General features: G+C 48.9%; 2 protein-coding genes across 3 annotated transcripts in view; one reads left to right on the top strand and one right to left on the bottom strand.

Annotated features, from left to right (window-relative positions):
- SAMD11 (sterile alpha motif domain containing 11) overlaps positions 1 to 9,898 on the top strand; it is a 125,730-nt gene extending 115,832 nt beyond the window's left edge. Inside the window, 3 exon segments of the mRNA XM_049817048.1 lie at positions 869 to 993; positions 5,622 to 5,732; positions 8,287 to 9,898. Of these exon segments, the coding sequence (XP_049673005.1) occupies positions 869 to 993; positions 5,622 to 5,732; positions 8,287 to 8,535 (485 nt within the window). The 3' untranslated portion in view covers positions 8,536 to 9,898.
- Positions 9,899 to 10,680: 782 nt separating this feature from the next.
- The window catches only part of NOC2L (NOC2 like nucleolar associated transcriptional repressor), a 54,222-nt gene continuing 41,499 nt past the window's right edge, over positions 10,681 to 23,403 (bottom strand). The window contains exons 18-20 of one of the 2 annotated variants that reach the window (XR_007508137.1): positions 15,029 to 15,169; positions 11,770 to 12,518; positions 10,681 to 11,542 (exon numbers count right to left, since the gene is read on the bottom strand). Coding sequence is in view for 1 of the 2 variants with exons in the window: in XM_049817163.1 (XP_049673120.1) it covers positions 12,373 to 12,518; positions 15,029 to 15,169 (287 nt within the window). In the remaining variant the exon portion in view is untranslated. Of the gene's footprint in view, positions 12,519 to 15,028; positions 15,170 to 23,403 lie in introns of both variants that reach the window. The other variant, XM_049817163.1, reaches the window with a different exon arrangement.

The raw sequence follows: 23,403 nt of genomic DNA, 5'->3' as shown, positions 1-23,403 counted from the left end.
TCTCTCGGCTCCAGCCCGGTTTTCTCCCCGCGTGCACGTCCCATGCTGTCAGGCACTGGCGATGCGGGGCGGCAGGGGGGCTCTTTTCCACCCTTTTGGAACCCATCACCTTCGTCTCTGCTGACAGGGCTGGGACCTGAACCGCTGTTGCGTTTCGGAGAATTGACATATCGGCTTGAACTGAGCTGTGCTGTCTTCAGAGTGTCGCGGGGGCTGGCAGGGGTCATCCCGTCACCCGTCAGATGCTCGGCCAGGAGAGATGCCCAGCTCCGGCGGCGGTGGAGCGGAGGGCGATGTATTCTGAGGCAGCGGCTGTGTTGGGGCAGACGGATCCGATGGCTATTTCAGGAGCTGGGGTGGATTGAAAATGAGCGCTTTGAAAGAGCAAGACGTTCGTTCTCCAGTGATTCGTGCTCCGGGCAAGGCAGCGGGCCACCAGGGAGAGGTGCCGGGGCCTGTTATCATTCGGAGCACGTAGCCAGGAGAAGGGTTGGGGGAAAGAAACCCACAGGGCAGTCGGAGTTTTCCGCTTTGCGGTGCGTGTGGAGAAACACTCCTTCAGGGTTTGTTCTTTTCTCTCCCCTCCCCCCATTTCTTCCCCGCAGCTGAAGAACATTAAACACATGAAATGCATTAGCCAGGATTTTTCCTTTCCCCTGCCCCCCTTTCTAAGCAGGGGACCTCCAGGAGGAAGAGGCCTATGAATTGACCCTGCCCAGTGCTTTAATTGACAGGTCATTAAAGATGAATGTGTGGCTAGAGAAAAATATTCAGATTGCAGTCTAGTTGTTGTCCATGTGGGATTTTAATGATTTATGTTTCTTTCTCCTCCCCTCCTTCCTACCCCCCCTAACTCCAAACAATCCAGGCACCATGGGAGGTCTGTTTCTGGATGGTGAGGAAAGCCCTGCGCTGGAAGACATCAGCAAATGGACGGTGGAGGACGTATGCAGCTTTGTGTCCAACTTGTCTGGCTGCACCGAGTACACTCAGGTAAATCTCTTTTAACGGCCTCAAGAACATCACAGGAGGAACGTCCTCCCTGCAGGCCCCGATTCTCTCCCTCCCATCTGTGCCTGTTTTACTTGCACTGTCCCTCCTAGAAGGTGTATCTCAGAGCCCTGCAGGGCCTGAAGCTCTTTGATTTTTAATTTTTTTTTTTTTCCCCCTAGTGGTTTGTTAAATAGCTACTTGGTGCCAGTGAAGATGCCGAGAAGGTGTGTGATGGGGCTTGCAGATGGCGAGCAGTAGGGAGAGTACAGTGGGAGAGGATGGGAGTAGGGGCGAGGTTAGGAGCGAGCATCTGAGTTGCAGGGTTGATCGTGATTAGTGGCTTAGCATCACTTCTCTCGCGCTGTCCAGCTCATGCTTTTAGAAGCTGCCCTGTGCTGTATCGCAGAGCTGACCACAGCGGTGGCTTTTTGTGAAGCGGCTGCAGTGAGGGGTGGGCTGTCAGGTAGTCCCCGGGATTGGGGTGGGCAGCTCGGTGTACCAGCCAACCTGGCAGAAGGTGCTGCGTTCTTTTGCTGTGCCCAGAGTATTTAGGGGACGGAGTGGGGTTGCGAGAGACCCTGCCCGCACAAGCGTCAAAGTAACTTCTGTGTTTACACTGTAGAGTGATGGCGACTGTGATTTTCAAGCTCATTACAGCAGTGTTGAAACATCCATCAGTAACGGGGGCTTCATAAAGCCCCGCTCAGTGTGAGAGTGTGAGGTGCAATACAAAAAGCAACCCTGTGTTTTTTGGTTCTGCATCTGCTCGGGTCCATTATAAATGCCCCATTGAGAGAATGCACCAACTGCGAAGGCACAGATTCCTGAGCTGTCTGGGACAGCCTTGTGAAGAGGATATAGTGTGCTTAGAAGGGAGGGACTGAAAGTAGCAGAGATAGAGAGGCAAAGGGCCAAGGTTCAGGACAATCCAGCCTTTCAGCAGAGAGACATCCTAGGCTGAGAACAGGTCTTGAAGGGGAGGAAGGAGAGCAGGAATCGAACTTTCCGGACATGCCACTTCAAGAGAGGAGCTTCCCTGACTGACAGCAAAGGAGTGTGCAAAGCTGCGCTTTGCCATCCAGGCTGGCTGAAATCCGATTTCTAAAAATCTGCCGCCGCCTTCCCCTCTTTGGCCCTTACTGTCTCTCCCTCTGTTAGTTGTGGTAGGCAAGCGTCCTCTCCCAGAACTTACGGCCACCCCCAGCCATTTTGAGAAGGGTAAAGCTCAGCACCCCTCCTTCTGCTGGGACCCCCTGTTAGGAGAGCAGCGTGCGTATCTGGCTCTTGGGAAGCGATTCCCTTTAGGTTATGCTGATTTGGCCGTGTGCCGTGGGGAAAGGTGCGTGCTTTTGCATCCCTCCAGAGGGGATGGGGAAGTGGAAACCTGGAATTGCCCCACGCCTCCCCCTTCTTGCTCAGGTAACAGGATAATGTGCTTTTGATCTCAAGTCTGTACTTTGTTGTCCCCTAACTGTGATAATCCCATCACAATGTGCTTTGTTAAAACCACCTGTAAAACCAGTGCTTCTTTGGAGCAAACAGATAGGCATGCACGCGAAAGGTGGTATTTAGGAAAGTGAATGCTTGTTACGGAGATGGGGTACGTGTATGGTCCCCCAAGAAGAATGTGAGAGGTTTGCGTTGCGCGTGGGAGAGGATCAGGGTGACTGAGTGTGTGGAAGAGAGAAGGGTCAGTGTCTGATTATGGAGAGAGGGAGGGAAAGGACACTGGTTAAAAAAAAGATGGTGGACGGATGGGTGTTTATGGGAGCGAGAAGCAGCAGGTCTGCATGCGTAGAGGGGAATTTAGGAGCTGGGTTTAGTGAGGATGGGTGGGATGGGTTCAGGAGTATCCATGTGTGGGCTGCAGTATGTGTTGGAGAGAGCTTAAGCAAAAGGCTCTAAAACTAAAGTAATACAGCTACTCGCATTCTCTGGTGCCCCCCACCCCAAACAGTGTGCTCTTGCAGTGATGGCCTTGCAGTTTGTCTGCATTCCTACGCTGGGGAACGAAGATCAGAGTTGCCTGGAAGGTTCTGAATTAGGCCGGGAGGAAATGTGCAGAAATCTTTAACGCAACCACTTTGCAGAGGGATCATCCATTTACACCTTCCATGCCCGCTGCCGGTATACCAGTGGGGAAGAAATCAATAGCTTGCCGAGACAAAGGTTCAGCAATCTTCTCAGTGCATTGCAAACAAAATGTTTTACGATAATGGGAGCCGCTGTAAACAGCTTCCTGTCGTGGCCTTGCTATGTTGCATTATGTAGGGGGTGCATGGCTTAAGGGATGATGCGTTTTTATGCGCTATGGTTATATGCTTAACAGGTTTTTTACTATGTGAAAATGCCAGTGTTCAAGGGCGACCCAGCTCCGTGGCTCTAAACTGCAGAGCCGTCTGTGTTCTCTTCTCCAAAACCACAGCTGCCGGGGAGGTCTGGCACTGGTCTGCAGGCTTCTCCTGCCAGGAAAACCCAGCAAGAGTTTGGTGGTATGCTGTGCATTTAGAAACATGTTTCAGACAAACAAGAAAACTTCAGTAAAAACAAAAGTTGCCATGCCTGATTTCAGCCCTTGACAATATTCAGCTTTGTCCCTGCAGTGGATCAGGACCGGTGGGATACCCAAGGGGGATGCTTTTCTCAAGTTCAGGCTTTTTGTGGAGGGTTTTAGTGCCGAGTGACGGGAGGCTTTTGGCTCCCAGCCACGTTGGCTTCAGAGGAAGGAATAGAAATTGGTATAGTAAGTTTTGCTAGGTCAAAGACCAGAAACACATGCTACAGTCATGAGCAGCTTTGCTGGTGGAGTCCAGCAGTAAAAAACACTTGCAACAGCTCAGCTGCCTTGGCTCTAATAGCCACTGCCACTCTCCAAAGCTCTGGGCTACGGTATGCTGCTGAAAAAGAAGCCATTAAAGTAAATTGAAACCCCCTCCCTTGCCATTGTGTTTAGTAATAATAATAATAACGGTATGCATAAGCCATTGCATGGAGAGGCAGCAGGATCAGGCCCCACAGACAGTTCATTGGGGCGAGCATCCAATATGAGCTGGGTTGTGAAAAAAAAAAACCACAACACCGCTATGGAGTGGAGGTGTGGTTTAGTAAGAAAAACCAGGCATCTGACTGACATCTCCCAGAACCAAGGGGAACCTGCTGGCTAAATTACCAAATGATGGCAGTTCACTCTTGAAGTATTGAGCCTGTACGTCCAGAATAAACACCCAGGGGAGGCTGGTGTAAGCGTAGCCCTGCTCTATAGATGAAGAATGGAGCAATAAGACCACGTGTCGAGACCTTAACCTTTATGACACAATGCGTATTAGGTGGAAAACTCTTGCATGACCCTGTCATTTGAAATAGATAGAGGCAAACCAAAATATTCTTTGCTGTCCTTAAGAATGTGTTAAAATGGTATAGTTTTGCATGGCTGGGTCTGTTAGAATGTGTTCATATGAAACTGCCATTTTATTAGACTATACTAGCCCTGCTGTCGATGATGTGTATGCACATCACCAGGTTCTGCTTCACTCAGCTAACCAGGAGAGGGGTAAGAGCCTTGCTGTACTGTTAATGGAAATGCTGTGAAATGCCAGTGCAGTTGACTCGGTAGGATCATGCCAAGTTTAGTGGTACCGCTTGGCTACCTCGGTCAATACAGTGGCACTGCAGTATTTTTGTTAGTCCATGTTGTTGGAACTGTTGGGGGCGGGGGAAAGAAAGGGCCTAGTGCCAAAACAGACCGGTGCGGAGGGCTCATCCTCCATGATCCCAGTTGGCGTTCTGGGTATCAGGAGTCGCTGCCAAACAGCACGATGGACTACGTTCTCCAGGCTGCACGCATGTTCTAGGAATGGTTGTAATATATGACAGACAAAGGAGGAGACAAAAAAAAAAAAAAAGAAAAAAAAGGTGCAAAACGGAGTGTTGCACATGAATCCATCTAACCTGCAGAATGTGCTCCACAGATCTGTTTATGTATTTTGCCTGGAGACTGTTTTGGAAATTAGCAGCTTTGAGAAGGAAATGCATGAACAAGCAAGTTCCTCCTTTTCAGTTGCATATGCCTCACTGAAGACTGCAAATACTTTTGAAGTCTACTGGGTCAACTTTTTCCAAATATCCACACAAGTGTGAGTGACCTAGGATTTGCCAAAATTTAGATTCTTATCTTTTCTCCTATGTCTTCTGCCCTTTTTGGAGTCGGGATAGGGCCCCTGGGCTTGTCACTCTTCTTTCTCAAATCTGCTATCATATGCTATCAGCTGGGCTTACTCATGTTGCACTTAGGTCAGCTGTTTTGGCTGCTCAACTTGGGGATGTTCCCCAAAGGAAAAAAACTTCCATGCCCCATCCCAACATTAAAAAAAAAAAACCAAGAGAAAAAGTATTGCTTTATCTGGACTGGCCCAACCAACCCTAATTCACATTCCCGTATGTGTCTCCTTTTGTTTGTTGGCTCCTAGCTGTGGATACAGGACTGTGTATACCTCTCGTGTATTAATATGGGCCTAGTTCACCACTGAGACTCTTTTTCTACCAGTGCACTTCTGTGCAATGGCAAGACAAACGCATCAGGTATGTCACCGGCATTTCTAAGCCTGGACCTGTGTTCTGGTTTCTTGCAGGTATTCCGAGAGCAGGCTATTGATGGTGAGACCCTGCCCCTCCTGACGGAAGAGCACTTACTGAACAATATGGGGCTGAAACTCGGACCTGCACTGAAGATAAGGTCACAGGTAGGAAAGCAAGTGACATGCTTTAAAAGTTGTCCCTAGCCAGAACAGGACTGTCAAGAGACCTGGTTTATTGAATAGAATTTATTAAGCAGTAATTGTTCATTTATTTATTTATTTGTAATTCTGGTTTCAAGAAAGCTTGATCTGTCCTCCAAAATGCTCCATATCCTCATCCGGAGCCAGTCGCATAACTGCTTCAGGAACAAAACACGGACAGTATTCAGTGCCCAGGGGCAGAAACAAATGGTTCAGGACAAGTGGTGGGAGGGAGAGACAGGGATGCAGTGGAAAACTCCTAAAATGGACCAGCTCCTCTAGAAAAGACATGTCAGGCTGTTCCCACAAATACCAGCCAGGAAAGAAGGAAAGCTGTAAACAGGTGAGGCAAGGTAGATGGTTTCAAATCAGTTGAACCTGAAAATAGTCATCCTGAAGTACCAAAAGAACTGGGTAAAGCCATCTCAGGAACCGGTTGTCTTTTTTTTTTCTAGACCGGATGCAAGTCCTTGTGCTGCTCATTTTCCTTGTAACTAGGTGGCCCTTGGTGATTCTCCTTTTTAGCGAGGCTTGAAGCACAAATGCATTTAACACATCTCAGCATCATCTGTTGATTACTTTCCCTCCCCAGTGACTAATGGACCAGCTCTTTCCCTTCTCTGCTGTGCTAGTAATAGACTGCTGTAACATTTTTATCTCTTGCTAGTCATAGTTTACTGGTCTTGCTGATGGGCCGTGCCACCCCCTCCCACAGTGCACCCCCCCCCCCCCCGTGCTATTCACTTGTATTTTGATACACTGGAAGTAGAAATGGTATTTGCCTTTGTTGAGTTAGTCAAGGTCTCTCTTTTAGGGGACTGTATTTCCTCCTCAACAGATTAGTTTGCTGTTGTGCCCATATAGTGATGTTTCTTCTTCTCAAAATACCTTTTTTTTTTTTTTTTTTTCCCTCCTCTGTGACTTGGCTCCCAAGTCTCTGCCTGTAGAGGTCTGCTTTCCTAACACTGCTTTGCTCTTCTCCTGCCTTCCCTAGCTGGCAGTCATGGTGACTTCCATTGCAGTTGCCGCCACTTCCCCTTGGTTGGACTCAAAATCTAGAAGAACATCTCTGCTAGCTTCTTTTTTTTCCATTTAATGATCAGAAGATAGCTTCTGACACATGTCAAGAACAGGCTGTTCTATTGTATTCCCTAGGGGATTATGTCATGCAAATAGTTATGACAGTAGTGTGCATGTGCACATACATGGGTTGCACAGATAGTCACTATTTTGGCATGGTTTCCCTAACCCACAAGCTATACATTTGTTACATTATGTTAAAACAATAAGAGCAACTTTACTACTTTCCCTACAGCCCTCACTGTTTATGAGGGGTCTAATAAAAAGGTTCTGTGGGCAATTGTTCCCTGTGGGTCAATTCAGTAGGAAATAAAACTCTTATGTTTCTTAAAAAACAGAGAAAGCCAAATAGCTCACAGACATTCTTAGATCGGATTTGGTGGGGGGGAATGTGAGATATGGGCTGAAACTAGAAAAACCCTGCTTCAATTTAATCAATAGTGTTTAAAGTTCTATAATAAGGCATGGTTTGGGGGGGGGGGGGGGGGGGAGTAAGTGGGGAGCAAAGTCCTGATGTTGCTAACTGAATAATGCTGCAGTTGTCTGGTTTGAACACAAGCTTGTGTTTTTGTTTAAGCTTAAATGTGAAACAGCTGTGTAGGTGCTGGAAAGTTGTGGGGCCTTTGGCCCTTGCTGGGAGGTGAGAACTGCTTCAGGAGAGTTTTCTTCAGTACTGCAGAAGAAGGGAGAGGCTGCAGGCTTATAGTTTCCTGTGCAGTTAACAGCAGCCACCCTGTAGCCAGATTTTTTTCCTCCCTCACCCTGTTGTCCCAGCCCCACTGTAAGAGCAATTCCTGCTCTTCAGAAGTGGACATCGTGTCCTGTCCTGCTGTACACTACCCTGGGCTGGCTTAGCAAAAGGAGAGCAGAAGAGTTCTATCGAATTGTCTGTCCGGTGGTGCCTATTAATGAAGTAACAGAATTGGTAGGAATCAATCGGCCCTTTTCACCTGATACACCTTCACCTGAAGGCAGCTACAGACAGGCGTGTTCCCAACATCTTGTGTAGTGGAGATGACCTAGGAACTGCTGCTTACCATCACTGTGTTTCACTCGTGAAGAAGATGAGCTGCGGTCCCCAAAAGACGAAGAGCACTATCCTAGTTGTCCATGCAGCCTTATCTAGCCAGGTACACAGGCTGCAAGTTTCCATAGTCCCCTCACGAGACAGTGAGACCCGATTATTTCAGATCAGAGGCTGGACTTGGTTCAGCTTTGGGTTGCGCGCTTCCTTTCAGCCTGCACCTCCGCAAGGCCTTCAGTCTCGTTCCGGCCAAAGAACACAGATACATGCAAAACACGCCACAGGAAAAGAGCCTGCACTGCATGTCCCAGCACATGTTTCTTTTGCCTGCGAGATGTGATCTAGGGTAGACCTTGCAGCTGCAGCTGTACTTCAGTGCCATTTTGCCACCCTGCATTTTTTTTTTCTTAATAGGTCGCCAAGAGAGTGGGCAGAGTTCTGTACATGGCGGGCTTCCCCATGGCTTTCCCGCTGCAACCTCCTGGTTTACGGCCACCGGAGCGGGACCTGGCCCCAGCTGATCTCCGGCCATCCTCCACAGGCAGCGTGGCCTCACCCTTTAGCAGCGGCCTGCCCTCCGCCAGCCGTGTCTCACCAAAGCAGGAAAACGGAAACCCTTCCATCATTGCTGGGATCAATGACACCACGAAACCTCCATCTTAACTGCAGGACAGCTCTTGACTGCTTCTGGAACTGAGATTCAGTTGAACAGACTGAAGGTAATGCATTTGAGAGACCAGGAGAGCCTCCCTCAGCAGTGTGAGACACAGGAGTGAGGAAGGGAGGTTTTTAATTTTTTTGCTTTTTGTTTAATAAAAACCACAAACCCACACAGAAATTTTAAAAACTGTAAAAAGGGAAGGAAAGAAAAATATCCAAAGAAGTACTGAGAAAACACGAGTGAAGAGAAAATGATTCTAGAGGATGGCAGCAGCATTCCCATTCCCTTTCACACCCCTTCTCGCTCATCAGGCCGAGATGGAGAGCCGTGGACAGGGAACGAACGCTTTTCTTTGCCTTCAAAGAAACATGGCTTTCAGGAACTTCTGGGTGTGACTACAAGCAGGGAATGGGCACTGCTCCTTCCAATGGTACTCAGCACCCCTGAGCAAAAAAACCCATCAAAAATGAAACCAACCACCTTCCCAAATATCTCCTCCTCCCTGGAAACTGTACTCAGTTCCTCATTCAGGTGTCTATGCATCTCTAGCAACTTTAAAAACAATACCAAAGACAGACAAAAAAGAAAAAAAAAAAAAAGAGAAAAAAGAAAAAAAAAAAAGGCAAGTTCCGGTCCATGTTTACTTCAGTGTGGATGGTACGGCACAGGCAGCTCAGTGCTGTCCTACGGGCTAGAGGCTGCCCTCTTCCCTGGCACGTTGTCCCTTTCAGCACACACAATGGACTCTGCCTGTGCTCCAGCCCTGCAGAGGCGTTGGGTTTTTTTTCATAAGGTGTTTTGTTTTAAAGAGAAGAAGAAAAAAGTGTGTGCTTTGGTGGGATGAAGGGTCACAGGCCTCACTCCATTGTGGCCCCCTCCCTCCTTCACATGTACAACAGACTCATTTATACATTTGGGGTGGGTTTTTTTGTTCGTAGGGTTGTTTTTGGTTCTTCTTAAAGCCTTGTTACAGAGGTGGATGTAGTTGCACATTCTGGCCTGCTGTGGACCACGAGACAGATACCTGTGCGTTCCCAGAGGAGGGGGAGGGATGCTGGGGGATTCAGGCTAAAAACAATGGGTAGAGTTTTTACTACTGTGAATGAGATGGTAACTCCTGGGGGTGACCTCCTGTGACTTGTACAGTTGTGAACAACAATCACATGTGGTACTTTTCTCTCTCTCGCTCTCCCCCTGCCCCCCTTTTTTTTGTTTAAACGTTGCACGTGCTACCGTTTTTCTTACAAAATAGCTTGGTGGTACATTAGCTTCTTTATATTGTAAAAAAAAAAAAAAAAAGTCATAATCCATCACATCACGATAAAAATGCTTTCCAGCAATCAATTTAAATAAAAAAGAAAAACACTTAATTTACAAATGGTACCTAGCTTCCTGAGGTCCTTGCAAGTGATGGCTTTACCCAAGAAGTCTCCTTTCTTTCATTGCGTGTACACTGGGGCCGTATGCCTTACCGCTGCTGGTGTTGATAACTCTTGGTGCAGCGGAGCTCCTCCATTTCTGGCCTAAAAGCCCATCTGAGGGTTGGTTCACAGCTGCCAAAAGGCAGACAGCACCTCGCCCAGCTAAGTTAGAGGACAGAGAGCAAGACACTCCTTTCTCTTTTGGAAAAAAAGGTAAGTAAGTAAGTTAAACCCTTGTTCTTATAGCTGGGGCCTTACAATTCTCATCGTTGCAGTCATATCCCAGGCTCCCATACGTAATTAATTGCCTGAAGACACAGCCTTTACCAGCTGTAGGAAACCTCAGTCTCAAATGCTCCTGAACCCCTAATGAAGCAGCAGGTGCTCTGGCCCCCTCAGTGGGCTATAAATGATAATGACAATAATTATGATGTTGTTAATAAAACCCAAATTACTAATTTCTGAGGTTACTTCCTCTCCCTTATGGGACAAAGGGTATCTAGCTGCATGTCTAGCAAGGGCAGGTCTAGTAATTACTGTAACTGCAGTTGGGAAAATGAAGCCTTCTCTCTCCCTATTCCTGCCACTAAGCTCCAAAAAGACATAACAAACTCTGAATGAAGCAAACACCCCACAACACGGTACTACAGCAGTAATTACCTGTGCAGTAATGATGTCTGGAAGCAGGAAAGGAGCAGCACTCAGCATAGGACAGGAAGACCATAATTACCTCTTTACATACACCGAGTTGTTATCATTTACACATGTGGGTGAGAGGGAGACCACTAACCAGGCTACAGTACATCTGGGTTTTTATCTGCAATAAGGTAGTGTTTCTGAGCTGTGGTTCTTCTGACTCCAGGAAAACAGAACTTAACTTAAAAAAGAAAAAGGAAAAAATTGTTCTTTTTGAATGTTTTTTTTAAAAAAGCATCTTATCCTCTTGTGGTGTGCGGGAGTAAGGATGCCTGGCAGGGGGACACGTAGGCAGTGCAGAAGGCAAAGATGACCATGTCTGCAGTTAGCTTGGCCACCCCTAGCACTGACAGCTACTGTCCTCACTGAATAGTGGCAGGGAAGAATAAAGATCATATTTAGTCCTGGCCTTCTGTCTTCTTTTCCAAAAATCTGCATTAACAAACAACAATGCTCTCAAAAGGCGCAGTTAATTTTCAGGAGCAACGCTGTCAGATACGCCCTACGAATACATAACTTTTCCTACCTCTCTCAGCAAATACCCTCTATTTCCAGTTTATTTTCCAAAGATCTTAAAGAAAGAAATATGTTTCCTAGCTGCCAGTCCTGCAAACTAACAGCGGTCTCAAGAGATAAGCTGTTTATATTTTCCCAGCAGATCACAAATTGCCCTTACCCAGCTTGAGCTACACAATGTCCTCCCACAAGTACCACTCCTACAGGAAGACATATAATGAGCTGCATCTAGAAGCTGCCCAGGTGATGCCGTGGTTGGCTTTGAGGTAATAAAGAAAGGCTGAGTGCCCAAGACAGCCTGCAGTCATCAGTACTGTTTTCAGGACTTGCAGAACAAAACGGTGTTCACCACCAGCATCAGCAGCTAGGACTGGCCCTAGAAAGAGGCGATTTTATGTCACTGTGGATACAATAGGTCTGTTACAAAGCACAGGTTCAGACTCATCCCTTGTTTTTGCTACGCAATGTATCCCGTGCAAACCCAACAGCCATCACAAAATGAAAATGTTTCCTATGTGATCAGTTTTGCCTCTTCTTACTCCTTCCTGCCTGCGCAACCGCCCATCTCCACCCCCCACTCTGTATCCTAAGGCACTTACTTACTTGAAGTTAATTTCTTTAGCATACTTACAGCCAGCTTGATTGAACTGACTGAGCTGCTTCTGATGTTGCTGATAAAGGCTTCCATCTGCAGTGAAAATACAAAGCTCTGAAACACTCTACGCAATCCTTAAGAACTTCTTGGCAAAAAGGAGGGTTTGGTGAGGGCCCCAGAGCAAAATATGGAGCGACACAGGTGGTTGGCTGAACAGACAGGAGGACCCTTCGACAAAAGAACTTGTCCTTTCCTTGGTCAGCTGACTTATGCTCCAGCAGGAGCTGAAACTGAACCCTATGCTATTTAAAGCAGCAGATTTTAATGAGGGCTTTTTATTACCTATAAGGAGCCGTTTTACTGGCCTTGACATGACCGCAATTTTACCATTACCAAAACCGTAACTGGTAGAAAAAGCTTGAGAGTCCAAGTAGCATCTCTGCTGTGTCACTGAGAAAGTCCTTGGTGGCACCTGGGGTGGCCTCCCACCCTCCATGCTCCCCAGCTCTTACCACCTCTTTGAGAACCAGCTACAGGTGCTGAAGGTTGGGTGATCCAGTACACAGCAGCTCTGTAAGGGATAAGCTTGGAGGGAGTGGCTGTGAGGGTGCTCAGTCATCGTCAGAGAAAGCCAAGTCCTCCACAATGTCCTCTCCTCCTTGAGCTAGCTGTTCGAGGTCAGAACGTGACATCCCACGAGTGCAGCTCGTCTGCTTCTGTGACCTTTGGGAAACCCGAGCAGGTTCCTTGCCTTCCTCTGTGGGTGGAAAGAGTGAGAGGTGTAAATCCTGCTTTACTGGGAGATGAGAGTGAGGCGAGTTGAGGCAACTCATTGCTAATTAATCCCAGACACTCATTAATTTGTTGGCGCCACTGCAGCTCCCAGATAGCAGCAGGAGAGCACTGCAGGGTGCTCGGCTCTGAGGTCCTTGGGGCAATAGGAGAGGAGACCTAACCAACCTGTGCCTGAGGCAGAAACACAAAGAACTGGGGGGCACGAGACAGGCAGCACCTCCAACCTTCAGCCCTTGCAGCTCAGGTCAGTCTTCCTCACCAGAGGTGTCAGGCTGGGCATTAAGAGCTGACAGAAAAGAGCTGTCATAGATAACGGCAAGACTCCCAAAACTAGCCCCAAGCTCCCTTCTTTTTGAAAGGATATTTTAACAGTAGGGAGCACAAGCGAGAACCTCTTTTGGGGGGCTGTGCAGGACTGTACGTGTCCCCCTTCCTAGTGCCCTTCACTCTCATTCCAGAAGTGTAGCTTGAGTTTCCTACACCTTGCTTCCAAAGGGGGCCCTGCGGACCATCTTCCTTAGGCAAAGCATCTGCTCAGCAACAATTCCTACCTCTGGTCTTACACCCCCAAGGTTGTGGAGGGTGGCCTCCTCCTCAGCACTCCCTGGATCTACTGCCAGGCTCTCCCAGTTCAGCCCACTCTCCAAAAAGGACAAAAAGCTACCGCTTGGGTGCTCACCACAGTTCACGTCTTTCCAAACCACCCTGGTGACACCGGAGCACCACAGAAGTGCCTCTCCAGGGCACTGAGAGCACGTGCAGAGTTCTCCCCTAAGGCTCTGGCCTGCTGCAGGGTGGGAGCTGTCGGGGACACGAGCTCCTCGCTGTTCCCTTGCGTGACCAGGCTGCATACGTGTGTTTTGGTAAAAAGTACAACAGGAACACTCAGCACACAGAGCTTAAGAATTGGGACGGGCGGATCTGCCTGCCTGATGTCTGAAAAAGTGCCATAGGCCAGGAGCACCAGGCCTGAACGTCACTGCCACTACACCGGTGTACCCAAGCACTAAAAGACTCTGCTGGCTCTATGCCGTGCTTCTACAGGCCACAGCGAAGGAAGCTGCCATGAGGGGTGAAGGAAGGGAGGATCAGAGTTCCTGCTCCCCCAGACACCAAGGAAGGGTGCTTTTCCTTCAGCTCATCTAGTACTCCAGTAGGCAGAGGAAGAAAACTCTCCCTCTTTATCCTTTACAGCATTGTCAGAACATGCATCAAATACCCATCTATTCTCGGCGCCGAGGTTTGGGTGTGCATGCCAAGCCACAGCCATCTGCCACGCTAAATCAGTCAGATTTTGCTCTCACTTGGACTCTTTCCCCCTTCCTGCTCTCCCCGCTCCCCAAACTAGTAAAGAAAGCCTGCACACAGGAGCTTTTGTGGCTGTTCCCCACAACCACACATCACGCCCAATGGCACGCTGAGGAGCAGAGGCTTGGCGCTCTAATACAAAGGCCTAAGCAAGTGGCACACAAAAACCAGCAAAGGAACACCACAGCTGCCAGAGCCCCTGGCAGGCCCAGCTTCCGTCTGCTAAGTTAGCAGAGCGACTTGGCAGACGCAGGCAAGACTGAGCCGAACGTGGCGAGCTGCACTGTTGGGGTGCCGAGCAGGCTCTCTAGCTGGCTGTGGCTCTGTGCAAGGGACGGAAGGGGAAGATAGCTCTCTCCTCAGGTGCAGCAAAGCCTGGCTTGGCATCCAGCACAGCCCCGGTGACAGAGCTGGCAGGTTTCTCGGTAGCCATTTAGTCGGCTGTTCTGGCCTGCTAGGAGCACGCTGAACTGGTAGCCCCTCACGCTGCTACCCACCGCTTTTACCGACTCTCTGGGCAGCAGCTACTAACTGGCAGAAGCAATCAGGACCAAGCACAGAGCGAAGGCAGTGGTTCTAGCAGGGTGTGTACATGTCCTGGCAAATACCACTGTTTCAGTGCAAAAAGCCCAGAGGAATGCAGGACTTGGACAAGATCTCCTACCAGTCCTATCCTGGGAGGAGCTGTTGAGAAGCAGCAACTAAAGGGTTACACCTGTGCAGCACCCCATCCATACATACCCCAGGCACTGCTCAGATGAAAAGTGAAACCCCCATGCATGTGTAACCTGTGGAGAGCCTTGAAGCAAGGTTTCTGTACCCTGTTGGGGTGGGCTGTACTTCAAGAGTTTGTTTGAGCCTCTCTGCAGGAGGCCCCTGAAAAGAGATGAAAGGGACTGGTGGCTTGTTAGAGCAAGGCCTGCGAAGACCTTAACCCTTTCGCTCTCTTCTCAGTATAAACTCAGAACTGCCAGGTCTCCCTGTCCCGGGCATGTGTGTGTCTGTGTGTAGAAGTCCCTCCTGACATCCTACAGCTCAGAGCAGCAGCACAGCAAGGAAAGAGGAGACGATTCCTTTGTAGGGGAGCCCCCAGAATGCAAAGGAGCCTTCAGTTACCAGTGCTGTCAATAATTCCCTTCCCCTTTGCCCAACTGCACTACTTACCATCTGAGTCACTGTCATCTTCCAATTCTTCCTCGTCCTCCTCAATTTCATACCTTCCTTCTTCTTCATCATCATCCTCGCCATAGTCCTCGCTGCTTGCTTCTGAACTGTCATCTGATGCCTGCTTGGCTTTGGCTTTACCTGCAAATATTTTTACTACGTAAATGGAAACGTAAAGAGCGGCACACGAGCATACACACAGTCAGTATATGCAAAGGGCAAAGTACCACCATCCTCATTCATCCTCAGGAGTACAGTCATATACACACTAAAGGAGAAATTTACCATTTTTCTCCAAAAGCCAAGTCCCCTTACACTAGAGGCCCAGAGAAGGATGCATTTCATTTCAGAGGCACCTGCTAGAGGCCAGGAAGGCCAGGACACAGAGAGTCAGAGAAATCACCTCAGAAGCCCATAGCAGGGTTTTACTGCTAAAGCCCAGGATTTGCTGCTACCTGGTACTTACGGAGTACCACCAGCACAGCACCCAAGCGTCTGTCATAAACCCATCTGCCCTGCTCAGACACATGAAAGCTAGGAGAGGATGACAGACAGAAGAGTACAATGAAAAGAAATGGGCCTACTGAACAGACCTGAGAAGAGAGAAGGAATAAGTCATGAAGCTGAGACCAGAGAAGGGTGGTTCCACTCAGAAACGGTGCCTGCGTATACCCACCTCCACCCCCCTGTGGTGATATGTAACTGAAAACGGGTAGATTCTCTGGTTCAGGGCATCCTTGTAAACCTCTCTTGGCTTTATTCCCCTGTTAGTCACAACAAAAAGGTCTAGGAACAGATACTGCTGCAAATTCCCTCTGCGGATGGCTAGCCAGGTCCAAGGGAGCCTGGGAGGAAGTATTAAGAGTCTCCGGGTGCTTGGCCTGTGGGAAAACCATCTGCCTCTGAGCCTCTGGAACAGGACTTCTCTTATTCATGTTGAGTTTGCTTCAGTGGAGGCTTGCTTCTCCCCTCTCTCCCTCCTCCAGACAGTGTGAGTCACCAGGCATTTAAATGACAGAATATAAATTCTGTACAGAGGGAGCAGAAGAACCAGCTTCTTGCCACCACCCCTGAGCTAAGCCCAGCTCAGTGCTGCAGGTTGCCTGGCCTTGCTTACAAAACTGCTGAAGCAGCTATTTATTCACACTTCAGACTCTGCTTGGAAACTGGCTGTACATCTTTCTCACGTTGCGATTCTTGGGCCCCACCATGGCATCTATTTTTTGCCCCATCCTCCCTCCTCAGCAGCTGACCTATGTTACTCACTGAACTGCATACAGAGCCATTAATAAGCTGGCTGCTAGCATTCCCAGCTCCCCGTCATCACCCTGCTCGCTCTGCTTTCACCCATCTGTCAGCTCTGCCAGCATGCAGCCTCTGCGCAATTGCCCCCCAAGGGATCGGAAGCTACATCTCATGGACGGAGCTCTCCCGGGCGCCCGCAGCCATGCGGAGAGCACCCGCTCCACAGGAGATGGATTGCAGCGCTATTCGCTGCACCATATCATATTGATGGGCACCTGAGCAGTTCAGGCAACAACCGAGGGGCACGCTTTCATCCATCAAGCAGCCCTAGCAAAAGCACCGACAGATCCAGCTACCAGCTCATCTGAGAGTATGCAGAGAAACCAGCTGTGGGCAGGAATCGGCTACTGGGCCCTTGGGTCATTCCTACGTGCTGTGACACAGGCAGCAGGCCACTAAGAGGAATTTACTGAACTTCTCCAGCCTCCTGCTCCCCTCCCCTAAGCTCAGCCCCTGCCTCCCCTTCCACCGATGTACACACACACACACACACACACAGAGGCCCCAATACAGCCTTCGCGCAGAACTCAAGCTTCCATCTCCTGAAGCAGAAGCATATCAGCAAGACTCCAGAAGACAATGCTTAGGGTGATCCGGTTAACCAGTGCTTTTCCCCTCTTCCTCCTCACTCTGCCTCTAGATCCTCAAGCTGACAGCTCACAGCAGGAATTTTGCCACTAAGAAGGGCCATGATTATTCTGCTAGGAAATGAAAATGTCTGACCTCTCCTTCCACCCCCCTGGCCCCCACCAGTCTAGCATTAAATTGATGTAATATGATTATGTGAGGGATAAATGAAGAAACCTGTTCAAGTTCATTAGAGGCACACCAACACCTAATGTGGACAGATCACTCATTACAGCTGGGCCCAGAGAGATGCTGCAGCCACACTCCCTTCTCGCCTTTAATTGCCTCATGACGAGGCAGTCCAGCACCTCTTTCTAAGCCATTAATAATTTCCAGGAGCAGCCGTCTTTCCTCCCAGAGATCTGTCAGCTGGTAAATGAGAGGAACACATGAACTTCCCCACCCCCACTAGTGACACACAGATTGATCAAATCCATGCTTTTTCCTCCCCATCTCCTGACTCTTTCCACCCTTGCCTGGTCAGGGGGACCCAAGATGTGCAAACTTGTCTCTCTCCCCTCTTCAGACCTTGCAGAGACCCAAGCAAGGGAGTCTCTCCTGCCTGCTAAATGCTTTCTCCGTTCCAGATGATGTGATGGAATTATTTGCGTTCACCACCTTGCCTGCCCCCTCGGGGTGGATGCCAGGGGTGTGCAATCCTGCTGAAATGAGCAGGCAGCTTTCAGCTCCACCTGCGCAAGGTAGGGGGAATCTCCCCTCGGATCCACAGGATTAAAAAACAATTGCAAATTCATCCCTTTCCTTCCTTTTCCTGTGCAGCTGTATCTGCTGCATGCATCAATACACTGCTTGCGATCTATTCCCTGGTATGGCTGCACCACAGCCAGGTGTAGGACCCAAGCAACGCAACCAGAAACAGACAGCCAACAGGCAGTGTCACCTTGTTAGAAGGACCACTATGGTGGGATCCTGGACATGTGAACTCAAAGTCCTGTGTCAAAACCCCCACCTCATCTCGGTTGAGGTCTTCCAGTGCAATGTGAGAGGCACTGACAGGGAGCTAACCAGCACTCCTAACTCCCAGGTTCTGAAAGGAGCGGATACAGATTTGTGCTGATGAACTTACTGACCGAATTCCAAAGAACTGTCCACCACCCTGTCCGTTCTTTCAGGAACCGCTAAAATAAACAGAAGTGCCAGTACTCACAGAGCAGGGGCTCAAGCCACAAAGAAACCCAACGAGACTTCTATAAACATGACACCAGATGCAGAAACGTTTGTTATTGCTAGTCTTGCTAGGATTCAGAAGAGATTAATTCGTTCACTCGTTGGATTCAGCAAGGTCTGTGAAGTGAGAATGGAGATTCAGATGGGTGCGAGGCTTTTTCTATCAGAGACCCGTGGCCTACAGCAAAGGCTGCTGCTGTCGAAGATAAATGACTTATCATGGTTTTGGCTGCTGTGAGGCTGCTAAGGTTAAAGTAACGAAGGATCAGAGAGCTTAGCTACTGCTGGGTCTTGCAGGACCTGAAGGACTAGGAAGAAGGCCTGGGCCAAGGGGAGCAGATGGCCTGCTATCAGCCTTTCATCTCTGGCCTAATACAAAACTGGGGTTAGAATTCAGAAGAAGACAGGCCTAAGAGATAGGTTTATGCCTGGATCCTACATGGTCCATTAAAGCAGGCTGATGGCTGTAGCTAGCTAGTGGGCGGTAGGCTTAAAGAAAGAAAAAGAAAAAAAAAAAAAAAAGCTTTTTTTCAGATAACGTCTACCTTAAAGTTGTGGCATGTCTTACCCTGTTACCAGAGGATGCTGTGGAAGCCACGTTAACAGTGAGGATCAGGCACAATCCGGGAACCAGCAGATTCATCAGTGGATATTAAACAAAACAGTCTCTCCACAATCCTCAGTTCAGAACATCTCTAAGCTGCTGACCGCCCTGTAACCTCCCCTGCCCTGAACATACTTCTTCCTCTTCCCTAGCATCTCCATATACTGCAAGATCACTGGAGGTGTTTAACTTGCACCTGCATCTTTAGGCACCTGCCTGTTATCCCTCTCCTCAACACATGCAATTATAGTGCAGCTCTGGAGCTGAAGGGCAGAAAGATTCCAAGGCTGTAACACCTGGCTGTAGCTGACTGTCACCTCTGAATCACTCCAAGGATACCTCCAGGAGCACCTGCCCTGCGAGAATCCACTCCCATGATGTTATGCCCACACCGATTCTCCCCACAGGAACCTAACCCATCTGAATCTGCTCCCCAGCCCATGCCGCAGTTTCTCCTACTTTCTGGGAAATCTAGGATGCTTCTTATTCAACTCCAGGGCAGTCCCCAGCGGCCCGTCCTTGCCTGCTAGAGGGATGCTGTTCTGGGAGGATTCTGGAAGAGGTACCTCTGCCAGATGCTGCTGCCAGTCTCGCTCCCCTGTGGGAAGAAAGCAGGGGCGGGTGGTTCCCATCTGGGAGCAGCAGGCTGGGGCCAAGGGCTGTGCGAGATGCAAACACCAAACCGCCGGCAGCCATTTCCTCCAGCAGTGCCTGGGGCTGGATGCAGTGAATCTCCTCTCTCTGCTACGGCACAGCTGAAAATGGTGGAGGTGGGGTGGACAAAAAAAGGGGGAAGCTCAGAACAGAAGGGAAGGTAATGCACAGTGCTGCTGGAGGACAACAGGGTCTGAACACTACCCTCCTCCCATGTGCAGTGACAGTTTTCTTCATCTACCCTTGGTCCCCCCCAGAAACGAGTAATGGCAAACTGTGAGAATAGAGAGCACCCCAACCCCCTCAGTTTGGGAAAAGCGTGCCATTCACTCCCTGCCTGGGATTGGAAAGACCTCTTCAGAAGCCTGCTCAGCTCTGAAAAATACAAAGGTCTTTGAGGTAGGAGTTAGTTAATCAGCAAGATGTTTTGGCTAGCAATGGTTAGCCCAAGAACTATAGCCGCTCTCCAGGCCTACCCTCTTCCAGACATTAGGGACAGCGTAGACTGAAATCAACATTTCACCAATACAATACTGAATTTAAATCAAAAGAAAAGGTGAGGGGGCCTTTGAACAGCAGCTAAATAACAGAAAACTGATTATTTCCTGGCTTTTAGCAGGCAATTTCCCACTCTCGTGAATCTGGTCTGGGACATGACAGGCCAAAATAACTACTAAACAGAAGAACGTCCTGTCAACACAGGAAAGGTTCTGCCAAGCCAAATACTGTGGCTGGTGAGAGACGGGAGCCATTTTCACTATGCCTCCATACCCACCATCCCACCAGGAAGCCACAATGAAGCTGCACTAGCAGCAGGTTCTGAAATCCAGACTTTTATGTAGTAATCATCAGGGGGAAGAGAATTTTCCAGACCAGGGCAACCATCCTCCCAGATTTAACGTGTGGGGTTGCCCAAAAGGATGAGTTACAGCGACAGACCACTGCAACTACCTAGCTAGAACTTTTCTGGCAGGGAATTCCTTCCTTTCCAGAAGCCCCTCCCTCCCTCCCCCTTCTTTGCAGAGACTTACATATCCCCAGGACTCTGGCACTGGCTCTTTCCAGTAAGAACACTGAACAGAGTTTTGGGTACCACTGCTAAGCCTTGCTAATGAAGCGAGCATAGACATCTCCGGGTACGGTTAACCTTTCCAGTGAGCCTTCTATTCTTTTCCCACATTAGCCTTGGCATTCCCAAACCGTGCTCCTGCTTCCATTCCCAGAGCAGGGAGGGCATAGCTCACCAGCCCCATCTCTTCCTGCCCATGTCTGGAAGTAGTGTTGTGTTAGAAGGGCCGATCTGCTCCGATGAGCTTCCCAGATCCCCACAACACATCAGTGTCACAGTTACTTTCATAGCACCACCCTGTCTTGGGGCAGGTCTCCCCTTGTCACTTTTCAAAGAGGTCAGCATCTCTGGGCATTCTCAGCTGTATTTCTTGTTTTCCAGCTATATTTCTTGTTTTTCTCTCCCAGAAGGTCCATCCAGGGAAGCCTTATCTTCCTACCTAGATTTCTCCCATCAGCTGCTCGACACGTCTCTCTTGGAAGTAGTCTGAGGCTGATTCCAGATGAACCGAAGTTCCTCCATTGTCCCAGACTTTCCTTTTGCCTTGTTTGAAGAGAGGTGATTGCTATGCCTTCAAACCTCACAGGTAAAGAAGCAAATACACAGGCCACAGCAGCTGCCGGGCCTCCCAAATTCCCTTGCATCTGGCCACCGGGTAGAACAATGGCCACAAAGACAGGGAACTGCAGCAAATTGAAGCACTGCCTTCTCTGACTTCCATCTGCAGCCAGCCCTGACAGTTACTGAATGCAGAGCACGGCTGGGAACATCTCACACCCCACACAGAGTAAGAACAAGAGCTTATTGTATGCATCTCCCAAGACACAGGCGCTTTTCCCAGCCTCCCTGTTCCCTGTCCCTTTCCCACTGTGGAGTCACACCATTGCCTGGAGGGGACTTCACCCTACGCTACAGTACAGACCCAGTGCTCCGCTGTCTCCACCCAGCACCTCGGGATCCATGGTGGGGGCTGAGCACAGTTGCTCCTTGAGATGGAAGCTGCCTTCAGGGTCTGCTCCCTCCCTCCAGAAAACACCCTACTAAGAACAAAGGCTACGGAGAGGCAGCTGACCCAGGAATGTTGGAAGGCAAGACCCATTACTGACACTGCAGTGCTGATGCACGCTCAGTGACTAGATACCGCAGCTGCGGGACTCACGCAAACAGCGCAGGGAGAAGCCCTTTGATACCACGTGGACCTTAGTCCTTATTTGCACTCTCTTCACAATGTATGTCAGCCCTTTAAAGCTGCCAAAGACCCTTACGGACAGATGTCGCAAGCACGTGCGCAGGCAGGGGGTGTAAAAGCCATGCCTAACAAGTAGATTGCAAACCTTTCTATCAGCAGATTTCTACAGTGAGCAGGCAAGCACCAGAAACAAGGTAGAAGCTGCGTACATTAGGTGCCAGACAGACAGCTGCCATAGACCTTGTATTGTATCGTCAGTAACGTTCATCACAGACGTGCCTCGCAATGTACACCCCGAAATCCATCAGTCCAAGAAACCTCCCAAGCGTACATAAAGTCAGTTCCTGGGAGGCAGAGGAAGACACCCTGTCTCCCAGCAACCTACTTTCTGAGCTGCAGTTATCACTGCCTTTTTAGAAGCCACTGCGATTCCTCCAAGGCATTGACTCTTATGGCAGGCAGGACAACCCCAGATCTCAAGGATATATCTCAGCAAATCGTTTGGATGTCACACTGATCTTTCAGTACCTTGGTGGATCATGTGCTTACTTGCCGGGTCACCTACAAAAAATCCACTGACTTCAGCCTCAAGCTATCAAGCACGAGTTTTCCAACCTTTTCTTTCTCCCGTGTCAGAGATGCCTGTGACAGAGACAATGCTCACTGGTTCTACAGTAAGTCTCAAGATTTATCCTCACATCTTACAATGTGCACAACAGACTCGGACTTTATCTGTAGATTAAATCTCCAAACAAGAAAACTATTCCTGCAAGTCGCCCTACTATATGAACGATGATGCATTTAGAAAACCTGTGACATCCCAAACATTCCAAATTACAAAAAGAACATCTCAGTTTTTCCTCAAACTCTGTGGTGAACTTCTCAGGCAGGTTCCACAATTTACTGTGGCCCTCTCGTGGTCACAGCCAGAGAATGACATCACTCCATTTTCTCTAGAGGCTCTAGACCTTCTTGGCTTGTCAAGAGTACTTGCAATGTCAGTGACTATAAAATAAATAAATCAATCAGAAGTGCATGCAAAGAGAGGATAACCATCCTTCCATCAAAGATCCTTGTTCTGGTAGCCAGCCCTTATGACAGCTATTGTTTCCAATGATGTATTACAGCAAAGACCCAGCATGGTGTCAGGTAGAACAACATTCTTATGCCTCTTTTATAGGTGCAGAAACAAAACATGAATTTCTGCACTTCCACTCACAGTGCAAGAAGACAGCTAACACTTTTATGTTCTCTAAGGTGAGACTTCAGCCCAGAACCTGCACAGGTTATAAGCACAAGAAGGAGAACTCACTCTTCGGGAATTACAATATGAACCATGGCTGCTGCTTTGAAACCTTTGAAAGCAGAGTCTGTGTTCAGCCAAACACCCCCTGGTTCCTGGGCTATCACGTTGAGGTCAGTGTCTGTGACAAAAGAAAGGTGCTAAGGGGAGGAGAGTAGGGATCATGTACAGAAAAAGACTAATGCAGGACTAAGGCTTTAAAATGAGCTGGATTGACAAAGTAGGAGAGGGAGAGGAAAGATAAAAGCTTCCCAACCACCTTCTGTCTGTCACTTTAAAAAGCCTCCAAAAAGGCATCATCATCCTGTGCTCTCTCTCCCTAACAGTATATCTTTTGAACCGAACATGGCCAGCACGCATCCCCCTTCAGGCAGGGCCGTATTGACCCACATCATACAGAATTCTGGACAAGGAGAAGGTATGCCCAGCCCCATAC

The sequence above is a fragment of the Accipiter gentilis genome, chromosome 1 (assembly GCF_929443795.1).
Source record: "Accipiter gentilis chromosome 1, bAccGen1.1, whole genome shotgun sequence".
Classification (NCBI taxonomy): Eukaryota; Metazoa; Chordata; class Aves; order Accipitriformes; family Accipitridae; genus Astur; species Astur gentilis.
The sequence above is the reverse complement of the archived record's forward strand: the minus strand, read 5'-3'. Positions and strand labels throughout refer to the sequence as shown.